Source organism: Anser cygnoides, chromosome 15 (assembly GCF_040182565.1).
Source record: "Anser cygnoides isolate HZ-2024a breed goose chromosome 15, Taihu_goose_T2T_genome, whole genome shotgun sequence".
In the NCBI taxonomy this organism is placed as follows: domain Eukaryota; kingdom Metazoa; phylum Chordata; class Aves; order Anseriformes; family Anatidae; genus Anser; species Anser cygnoides.
In genome coordinates this window covers 13,158,435-13,168,841 of record NC_089887.1, presented here as the reverse complement: position 1 = coordinate 13,168,841, position 10,407 = coordinate 13,158,435, and the positions used below count along the sequence as shown (strand labels likewise).

Here is a 10,407-nt window from a genome sequence, read left to right as displayed (position 1 = left end):
GAAACCACGGGGCAGCAAAACCTTCCCTGGCAGGAGGGTGGTGAGAAGCCAGGAGACGGATTATTTAGCAGAGCACCATTATTTAGCAGAGTACCCGAGCCCATTAAAAAAATAGACACGTTTCCTGGGCTGGGGTCCAACAGGGCTGGTGGCTCTGCAAAGCCACCGCCTGCAGCCCCGGAGAGCAGCAGGGAGCAGCGAGGCTCAAACCCCGCAGGTCCTGGTGGGTCTGTGCTGGCTCACGGGAACCCGTGCTGTGCTCCCAGCAGGGAGACGCCAGCTGGGATGGACGTGATGACCAAACACAACCCCTCCACCGCCCGGCTGTCGCAGAGCCTTCAGGAAATACTTTGAGATGTACACAAGCAAAATCAGCGTGTGAACGTGCAGGAACGCAGCCACCCCTCCGGCCACCCTTGCCTCCTCCTGCAAACGGAGGAGACGTGCTCCAGCACCCCCTTACCTGTGCCCAGCTGAGGTTCTTGTTGGTCAAGTGGTAATGCACCATGCCCTGGTGCTCGTGCTTCAGGACACTGCCTGGAAGAGACCAGGAGAGAGAGGCTCTGAGCTAAGAAACTCACGGAAGCTCACAAATGCACCTGGCCCCCAGCCTGGCAGCTCCCGGTACCTGGGAAAGTCTTCTCCACGAAGGCCTTGAAGGCCTGCAGCTCGCCTTCCTCGTCGCTCCGCGTTTTGGCCAGCAAGGTGTAGCCGCTGCCAAACTTGCTCTTGAGGTGCTGGGGGCTGCCCAGGCACTTGAACTGCCCGTTCACCATGATGGCCAGCCGCGTGCACAGGGCCTCGCACTCCTCCATGCTGCGGGACGGGAGGGGGCTCGTTCAGCAGGGCAGGAGCGCCAGGACGTGCCGGCTCTGCCCGCCGCTCCCCCAAAACCTCGGGCCAAGCCCTGCCCGGAGGAGTCACCTGTGGGAGGTGAAGATGATGGATTTGCCGCACTCCCGCGTCCGCGTCACGGCGTCCCAGAGCAGACGCCGGGCCACGGGGTCCATGCCGGTGGAGGGCTCATCCAGGAAGATGACGGGGGGGCCGCCGATGAGGGCAATGCCGGCGCTCAGCTTCCGCTTGTTGCCACCGCTGCAGGGGGAGACGGAGAGGGGTCCGACGTGGGCACGGGGAAACCACGCGAGGCGAAGGGGAGAGGTCCCCTCAGAGAGGGGGTGGGTGCGCACAGGGGCACGTTTGAGTCCCTGCTCACCTGTAGGTCCTCACGAGCTTGTCCGCGTGGGGCTCCAGGAGCAGCCCCCTCAGCATGTTCTCCACGCAGCTGCCGATGTAGCGCTCGGGGATGCCCCGCAGCCGGGCGTACATGCTGAGGGTCTCGCGGCCCGTCATGTGGTCCAGGAGGGCATCGAACTGCGGGCAGTACCCGATCCGCTGCTGGACCTTGGGGGGGAAGAGAGGAAGCCAAGGGGGTCAGCTCGGCAGCAGGTCTGCACCACAAGGTGCCCTGGCACCCCCAGAGGTTTGCTTTGCACCTCTGCAAGGTTTTGGGCTTAACGTAACGGGGATGTCCAGGGCTGACAGCGGTAGGTGCGCCCAGGGATGGGGCTGAAACCCTGACCCATGCTCTGGGGTGTTCCAGGTTGTGACTTATCTCTTGCCTTGCCACAGGGAGTGGGCAATTCCCAGCAAGGAGAGACCCAGCAGGGGTTTGGAAACATCTCACCTGCTTGTTTCAGGGAGACCACCATCTGGCCATGGGCACTAACTCACATTTTTCACATGCCCAGTTACAGAGCTAACCCATTTTAAAGAAGCGTCTGCCACCCTCGCAAGGTTAGGCTTCCCTTTGTTTCGTATCTGTTAACCCAGTGGAGAGGGGACTGCTTCCAGGTGAACAAATTAACAGGGAGAGCTGAGCCAGACGAGAACACCACATCACCCCTGGCACTCGCAACCATGCCCTCCTCAGAGGCACTTTGAGATGGCCCAGCCCAGCAGGACACCAGACACTGCCCCTGCAGCCCTCAGTACCTTCTTGATGTTGGCCAGAATGCTGTGGCCATCCACAAAGGCATCCCCCGACGTGATGCTCTCATCACCTGTCAGCATCTTGAACGTGGTGGTTTTGCCCGCTCCGTTGAAGCCGAGGAGACCAAAGCATTCCCCTTTGCTGACTGCCAAGGAGATCCTGTCCACTGCCAGCAGGGACTCCCGGCTGTCGTAGACCTGGGGGAGAGCAAAGCACAAGCGTGCAGGTCACAGCACGTGCCGGGTGCCCGACGGCACAGCCAGGCTGGCGGGGGCTTCACCAGCCCCCAGGGAGCCCGGCTCTGCTCCCAGCAGGACGCTCAGCAAGGACCACGCTCTCCTCACCTTAGTGAGCTCCTTGATGACCAGGGGGCTGCTCAGAGATGACAGCAGCTCTGGTGGTGACTCCAAAACCTTTTTCCTCTCATCTGCTACATCACGGTCCTCGGGAAGCACAGACACCCTGTTCAGCAGTGCCACCTAAACACAGGGACAAAAAGCACCATCACCTTGCTGCTGTGGGACAAGGGGCTTGCTTCCTCTAGGCTGACATGGGCAGGCGTGCACAGCCCTGGCAGGAGCCACCCCCTCCATCAGCCACCTCCAGGGCACCCCACTCCCTCTGCCAACCCACAGGTCCTTCGGGACCTGCCCCTCGGAGCAACCTGCCCCACGGCTGCTCCCCAGGGAAGATGACTGAGGTAAAAAGGCAAAGAGCCCATGGGGCTTGGGAGCTGCAACTCCTAAAGCGTCCCAGCCAAGTGACACTTCATGCAGAGTGCCAAACAAAGGCAGAAGCAGAATTTGGAGCCCTAGCCACCACATCTGAGTGACCCCATGAACCCCCAGCATTTGGATTTGATCTGAGCAAGGGACACAGGCCTGTCTCCAGCACGCAGGGACTCCTGCTTTGTCACAAGGGCACCTTGCTTCTCCCTCCCACGTGCTTCAGCTCACCCATTTCCGCCGCCTGCAGATGCCACAGACCAAAGTTCTCAGTCTCCAGAGAAGGTTTGTCTCAATGAGGAAGAGGAGGAAGAGGAAGGAGAAGCCCTGGATGGTCAAGGAGGTCAAGTATCGCCCGATCCCAGGCGACTCCCAGGAAAAGTAGTTCATTTGATAGCTGATATCTGAGCAGGGTTGGAACAAAATCAAACTTGGATCAGTCCCCACTCTGGGGAGGGGCAAATAAGCTTCAGAGAAAGCTGTGAACTTTGCCAGCCCCATCCCCACCCCCACTGGGCTCCCTGCCCACAGCTCTTTCCAGCACTTCCCACAAGAGGATTCAGGTCCTGGAGGGCATCTGGCACCAAGATGCTCGGCAGAGACACACAGAAAAGACCGAGTCACTTGTTCAGGACCGTGCCTGGCTTTTCCTGACTAGTCCATGAAACTTTCCCCAGTCCACATTTTCCTCCAAATCACAGAATCAAAGAATATCCCGAGTTGGAAGGGATCCACAAGGATCATTGAGTCCAACTCCTGGCTTCTCATTAGTAAGAAAAAAGGTTCCTTGTCTAGATCACTCCCCATTAGTGTCCAATGCTGCCCCGTTTTTGCTTTAAAATGACACCTGGAGCTACTGCCCAGGTCGGGTTAGAGGCCTGGTGACACTGGAGCCACCTCCCCAGGTGAGCATCTCCTTCCCGAGTCCCGGCCGGGAGCACCCTGGGGACAGGCACCCCCACAGCAGAGACCAAGATGCCGTTGTGGATTTTAGCCTCGTCCCCACCACAAACCCCACTCCATCACCTCCAGCTGCCACAGGGCAAATGCAGAGCAAAGCTCACCCCTCCAACTCCAGCTGGATTTCCTCCAGTACAGAACCAGAGCTGCCCACAGCCCTGCTGGACCCACACCGGCCTTCCCGACCCCCCCAGCCCCACGACCCGCGCCACAGCGAAACCCAATAGGGGCCGGCCGGGACCAAGGCAGAGACTCACTGAATGCCTTGCAGATGAAGATGGCTTCAACGGAGGAGGTGCAGAACTGAATGAACTCGTAGTTCTGGTAGAAGTCGCTGATGCACTGGCCCAAGCAGTAATTGGGTAAGGCGAGAAAGACTTTATCCAGGGTTCTGGAGAGGTCCACCAAGCCCAGCTCTGAAAGAGGACCAGAGGAGGATCAACAGGTTGGATTTAGCTGCTTTTAGAGAAAGACCCCGATACATCGCAGAAGGAGAAACCACGCATTTTGTTATGCTTAATGGGTGACAAGGGGCTGTCTTGGGGGTTTTCTGCAATGTGGCCCTAGAGCCTAAGTGTGAAAGAGTCCCCTTAGGGGCTGCGTCTTCTCGGTGACTGCAGGGTGCAGTGCTGGGTGTGCAGAGAGGGCAGCCACCCACCTGGGATGCTCATGATGGTGACAGCAAGGAAGGTGGCTGTGCCCGAGAGGATGTTGAAGATGGTGAGACGGGTGTAGGCAGTGGCTGCCACCGAGAAGAAGAAGCTGAGGAGGTACATAAGGGGGATGATGGCCCAGCCATAAAGGAGGAAGATCAGCATCACATCGACGAGGTGGCTGTCTTGCGTGAAGGCTTGCACATCGAAGGCTTGGAATATCACCTGGGGCACAGCAAGGTGAGGAGAGCGCATGTTTGTCTTGACTGCAAGTGATGCTATCCTGCCTCAATGGCCCAGGCTGCACCGCCCTGACCAGGTAACTGCTCACAGACAGCTCCTGCTGGCAGCACCAGCAGCCCACGCCCACCCCCAAGGAAAGCCCTCTCTCTGCAGATTTTGACGCCTAAGGGTGAACCCAGGAAATTTCTCTCCATGCTCCCACACGTGAGATTTTCTAGTGCCAGTGCCCACACCCACTGCACCCAACCGACCTGGATCAGGGGAGCTGGGCTATGGACCAGTGCCCAGCAGGACCAAGGGGCAACGTGCTTGCTGGTCCTTTGTATGAAGAGAAACAGTGCCAGAGCCAGGTGGCCTCACACTTTTCCCTCTACCGACACATCCCAGATCTCCCAGAGAATCCACAAGAAGCACCCAGAGCTCATATGGGAGATCCCTGCAACCTTCCACGAGCTGCAGGGGTTTCACTGAGACAGGAGGGTGTTAGGCTGTCAGAAGCGACCTACCAGCATCAGAGCACAGGGAATGAGAAAGTTGATGATGTCCCAGAGCAGGGCGGACAGCCAGAAGTTGACCACGTAGACGCCACTGACGAACTGGACGTGCTTGGCCTTGATGGCCCGCTCACTGACCAGCAGGAGGGCAAAGGTGCTGGCAAGTGAGGCCATGCCGTACAGTAGGTTGATTGCAATGGCAAACCCGGTCTGGCCCCTGCGGGAGAGCAGCAGGGCTGGTTAGGACAGGAACAGCTTGACAGACCGACACTGAGGCTACATGGGGACAACACGCCTTAACCATGCTTCTCGTGGAGTCTACACTAGCGAATGCCTCATAACCAAAGCACGGCTCCGTGGGACAAGCGCCTTGCACAAACAGCCCTCCTGGCACACCACAAACCTCCAGCCACCCTGCCTTTGCCTGGTCCCACCACCACCCCCAAGGTAGAGGCGAGGTGCAGACAACCTGCCCACAGGATTTCCCAAGTGCAATCACAGCTACGTTTTGGTCTGAGAACCTCCCGCCTCGGTCCTCTGCTGACACCAGTGCGACCAAGCCCATTTGTGCCAAATTCAAGTCGTGAGCCCTAGCAGGACAGGAAGTGCCGCGTGACCAGACGTACTCCATGAGCTGGTCTTTGGCCTTCTCGGTGATGTTGCGGGGCTGAGGGTAGTTGGTGACCGTGATGGAGGCGTTGGGGCCTGCCAGCACCCTGAAGACAGCGTTGTCAGCCAGCATTAGGGCCGTGGCGGGGGAGTGATAGGCCTGGTTGTTGAACAGCGCGGTGACCATCGTGCGGTTTCCAGCTCCTTCGAAGGCGGCGGCAGCGATGTAGTGCTCGTTGAAGGCTCCCCCCTCCTCGGATGCTCTTGAGATGAGGTACTCCTCCAGGCCACCTGCTGAACACCGCTGCTGTTACAAGCAGACTCCAGGCAATGAGGGCTGACCGGGGCCACCTGGAGAAGCCCCCAGGCAGCGCCAGCCCTGGTGGCCCACTCGGCCTCGAACACAGGGGCATGGAGAACACAGCTCTGCCTGGGTGAGGAGGGGAAGGAGCCCGCCATGGGACCCTCCTGCGCAGGACAGGATACAACAGGGTATGTCAGGTGGGACCCCAGCCCTGGCAGGAGAAAAGCCTGCAGCCCCTGCACGCGTCGCTGGGCATTGCCCGGGTGCCCTGCCAAGCCTCACCCAGCAGCTCCAGCGGCGCCTGACGCTGGGCATCCAGCAGCTCCACGTACTGCTCTGCCAGCTTCTGCGGCAGACCCGAGGTGGCCGGGACGGAGAAAGGCACAATGGTCTGGCCGTAGGGCTCCAGCGTCAGCCTCAGCAGGGAGGAGTCCCTGGGTCCCGGGAAGGTCTTGGCCACGATGAGGGCAAAGGCGGTGAAGATGAGAGGCACGAGGAACTGCGCTGCCACCATCTTCCAGTTGCGCCAGCTGTACATGGCTCGCTTCATGAACATGGCGTAGAACTGCTGGCAGCACAGGTAGAACTGGCAGGGGAGAAGTCAGGTCAGCGCCAGCCCCACCGCCGCAGGCAGCCCCCCCAGCCACCGCCCCGCACGGCTGCTGGAGGGAACGAGCACAGAGCCCCCTCCCCGTCCCCCTCCAGCCCCCAGCCTGTACCACCACCTGCTTCCAGCAAAGGGGTTAGCAGGGCAGCTGCCTGCCTTCAGTGCGGCTGGTCAGCCATTCAGAATCCACGGCTTCCCGGCAGGAAGCAGTCACTTTGGGATCTAAGGTCTCAGAAAAGCAGCTTCAGACACGGCCTTCACCTCAGCCCAGCACTGGAGATTCACAAATAGGATTGCTGCGGCAAGGCTGCCTGCCAAAGCAGCTGAGAGGCCCAGAGTTCCCAAGCCCAGCACATGTGAGCGCCTTCTTTGCTTTTTAAACCATAAACATCTTTCTCCCTCTCTAGTTTGAGACATGCCGTTGAGAAGGACGGGGCAACTTATCACAGGCATGTAGGCAGCGGGCCATGAAGGACTGCAGCAGATCTGAAACACCCAGTGAGGGAAAGAAGCCTTTCTCATCTCCCTGCTGCAAATGCCAAGTGCTGGAGCAAAAGCAGATGAGAAACACTTGGGATCACCTAGACATCTTCAAAAGGTGGCATCTCTAAAGAGCACGAGATTAACATGAAGATTGGCAGTGACCAGCCCCAAACGACCCTTAAAATAATTTGCACTGAAGTTTAGGATTCCACTTCTCCATTAGCGACTTGCAAATCACACAAGGTGAGACGGGGCCGTGGGGAGGCTCCGTCCGGTAACCCCACTGCCGAGGTCCTGTCCCTGGGGCACTGACGCCCAGCACTCACCCCGGTGTTGAGCTTGATGCTGGAGCAGTCCTCTGTGATGAGCGCTCCGCTGTCATCCGTCATGTCCGTCATCCCGCTCAGGCTGCTGGAGTCATCCATGGCCCAGTCGTTGGAGCGCCTCTCGTGCTGGTACTGCAGAGCAGGCAGCTGGATGGCCTGGATGTCCATGCTGGAGTCCACCAGCTTCCCGACTCTGCACCAGGAGGGAAAGGGCAGGATGAGAGAAGAACCCAGACAGGATCAAGCTGGAGAAGCCAAACCCAAGAGACAAAACCCACATGTGCTGTGGAGAGCCCAAGTGCAACCTGCATTGGATTGAGTCTTCCAACCTTCCCTCTCTCCCCAAGGCAAATGTTTTTCCCCCAGTCTGGACATTAAGACACAGAACTTTGGAAAGGGCCCGTGGGAGAAAGGTGCTGCCTGTATGAAGCTTCTTCCAAAGTTGCAACTGCATTTTTTTTTTTTTTAATCCATTAAAAATCAAATGTTTGTTTTTTGCAGGGAAAAGGTAAAAACATGACTTAGTGCGACTTCACACCAGCATTTGGACTTGGTGTTTTCAGCCCAGAGAGCATCCATGCCTGGGGGGCAGTGCTGGACACCATTGCTGCTGATGCACACAGGGGCTGTGCCACAAGACAGCTGTTGGGACTATCCCAGTGCTGCTCACAGAGCCCAGCCCACCCCTGCCCACACGCTGCCCTGGTCCCAGTCCCATTACCCTCTGGAAAACTCCTGCAGGACATGACTAAGGCACACAGATTGCGCAGCCAGCCCCGAAGGGTCCCTGACCACCACTCTCAGGGGGGACTCAGCTCATGACGGAGGACCCAGCTCGTCCCCCCACACACTGCTCTTCCCACCGGCTGGACCACAGCCCAGGTCCCTGCTGTCACTGTCCCCTGCCGGGGCCAGGGCCAGCCCCTTCCTGCCTGTCCCCCTACCTCAGGAAGACTTCCTCCATGGTGGTGACAGAGGCACCGTAGCTTGCGATGCCCAGCTCCTCCCGCTTCTGCTCCAGCTCTGTGAACAGGGCCTCAAACCTGAAAGGATGAGCGAGGTGTCAGGCTTTGCTGCTCATCCCTTCTGCTGCAGTCAGAAGCCAGCTCCACCGGGCAGAGCTCCCCCTGCCTGGGGGCACCTGGAGGTGGTTTCATGGATGGCAGACAAAGCCGTGCGGTGCAGCACCTATCCAGGGGCACACCCTGGGTCTTGGATTTCAGCACAGCCACAGGTGAGCAGAGGATGAGAGATCTCAAAATGCTGGTTTGAGTCCTGCAGCCAGCTTCAGGGCTGCCCGCAGCACTGAGTGTCCTTCTATCCCCGGGAACAGCTTTTGGGCTCTGTCTTCTGCTGTTCTTTCTTGTCACAGGCAGTCTCAGCCACCCTTATGCCACCGCCCCATCCAGAGAAACCAATGCTCCCAGCCTCCCACACCCTGTCCAGGCGGTTTCTGCATGACAGGCACGGTGGCACGAGAGTGACGTGCCAGCAGACACAGGGGAGGACTGCAGTGAAAAGAGGAACCCAGCTCGACTTTCTAGGACCAGCATTGCAGCCACGGGCTCACGCATACCTGGGCCTTCCCAGAAGACGCAGAGAGCAGAGATCCCCCACCGCATGCAGACAGGGGATCCACTCGGGGAGGGAGAGCAGGAGATGACACCATTACCTGTGCGTGCTCTCTTTGGGTAGGATGAAGGACAGCTCTGCCCCGGCATTGCTCTCCATGGTGGCGTTGGGCACGTACTGACAGATGAGGCGGGAGATCTCCCCCAGGTTACAGTAAGGCTCTTTCACCATCACCATGTGGTATCCCGCCCCTGGGAAGAGGGGAAAAAGAGGGTAAGCTACGGCCCAGTCTGGGCCAGGCCTGGCCCTTCAGTGATGGAGCACAGAGTGGGGCTGCCAGGGCACCGCAGGGCCTTGCTGGCTTTGCATGGGCTGCAGACACAATGCAAAAGCCAGCGAGAAGGGCTGAAGGCAAGCCAAGGCGCAAAGCTTTCACAGCACCAGCCACCTCTGAGCGACTAGCTGTGAGAAACAAGCAAGGGTATGGGCCTCAGGAAAGGCATAACAGCACGATGGGGACGCAGGAAGAGGACACACTCTAGCACAGCCTGCCTGCTCCTTCCTTACCGTATTTACGTTTGAGGAAGAGCGAGGAGCCGCAGCACTGCAGCTCGCCCTTGGCCATGATAGCTATGCGGTCCCCCAGCAGGTCAGCCTCGTCCATGAAGTGGGTGGTCAGCAGGATGGTGCGGTTGCTCCTCTGCTGCTGGAGGAGGTCCCAGGTGGCTCGGCGAGAGGCTGGGTCCATCCCCGATGTCGGCTCATCCAGCATCACCACCTGTGCACCGGAGACGGGCACGGGTCAAAACAGGTCTGGGAGAGGCATGGTGGCGCTGGAAGGGGTAACCTTGGGACCCACGAGCCTTCAGCTCCCAGTGTGCATGCAGTGGGCTTGCCTGGGGGAGTTCCCAGGCAGCAGAGCTGCACTGCAGCCTCAGGACATCAGTCTGAGAGCTGCTTCCCTTCGTGGCAGTGCTTCCACCTCCTTCTCACTGCCCCTGCATCTCCACTAGCACACAACGGGTGAGGGACAACCTCAGAGCTGCAAAAAAAGCCCACACCGGCTCCTGGGAAAAAGGCTCAAAGTGAGCCCCACCGCGGATGCTTGCCTTGGAGTCCCCGATGAGGGCGATGCCGATGGAGAGCTTTCGCTTCATGCCGCCGGAGAGCGCCTTGGTCAGCGAGTGGCGTTTGTCCTCCAGGTTAAGGATCCGCAGGACGTGGTTGATCTCCTCGGGGCACTTGGAGGCTGGGAATCCCTTCAGCTGCCAGACAAGGGGAAAGAGAGCTAAGTCCACCTGCAGGGGCAAGCGTCCCTGACAAAGACCCTTCCCACCTCGCCAGCAACCGGCTGCTAAGCCCCACCACAGCCCCTGCTCCACACCCTTCTTCTCCACACCCAGGGGCTCGCCTGCCCGCTGATAGCCCTGCGAGCGGC

The 10,407-nt window shown here is 59.2% G+C and overlaps 1 protein-coding gene across 2 annotated transcripts in view; it reads right to left on the bottom strand.

Moving 5' to 3' along the window:
• ABCA3 (ATP binding cassette subfamily A member 3) overlaps nucleotides 1-10,407 on the bottom strand; it is a 31,174-nt gene that overhangs the window by 3,372 nt on the left and 17,395 nt on the right. Inside the window, exons 14-30 of one of the 2 annotated variants that reach the window (XM_066977697.1) lie at nucleotides 10,079-10,234; nucleotides 9,537-9,747; nucleotides 9,070-9,220; nucleotides 8,342-8,440; nucleotides 7,398-7,590; nucleotides 6,264-6,567; nucleotides 5,695-5,971; nucleotides 5,081-5,285; nucleotides 4,337-4,556; nucleotides 3,936-4,094; nucleotides 2,950-3,122; nucleotides 2,338-2,472; nucleotides 1,996-2,190; nucleotides 1,217-1,404; nucleotides 925-1,095; nucleotides 629-816; nucleotides 464-537 (exon numbers count right to left, since the gene is read on the bottom strand). In XM_066977697.1, coding sequence (XP_066833798.1) covers nucleotides 464-537; nucleotides 629-816; nucleotides 925-1,095; nucleotides 1,217-1,404; nucleotides 1,996-2,190; nucleotides 2,338-2,472; nucleotides 2,950-3,122; nucleotides 3,936-4,094; nucleotides 4,337-4,556; nucleotides 5,081-5,285; nucleotides 5,695-5,971; nucleotides 6,264-6,567; nucleotides 7,398-7,590; nucleotides 8,342-8,440; nucleotides 9,070-9,220; nucleotides 9,537-9,747; nucleotides 10,079-10,234 — 3,099 coding nt within the window. The remainder of the gene's footprint in view (nucleotides 1-463; nucleotides 538-628; nucleotides 817-924; nucleotides 1,096-1,216; nucleotides 1,405-1,995; nucleotides 2,191-2,337; nucleotides 2,473-2,949; nucleotides 3,123-3,935; nucleotides 4,095-4,336; nucleotides 4,557-5,080; nucleotides 5,286-5,694; nucleotides 5,972-6,263; nucleotides 6,568-7,397; nucleotides 7,591-8,341; nucleotides 8,441-9,069; nucleotides 9,221-9,536; nucleotides 9,748-10,078; nucleotides 10,235-10,407) is intronic. The other variant, XM_066977698.1, reaches the window with a different exon arrangement.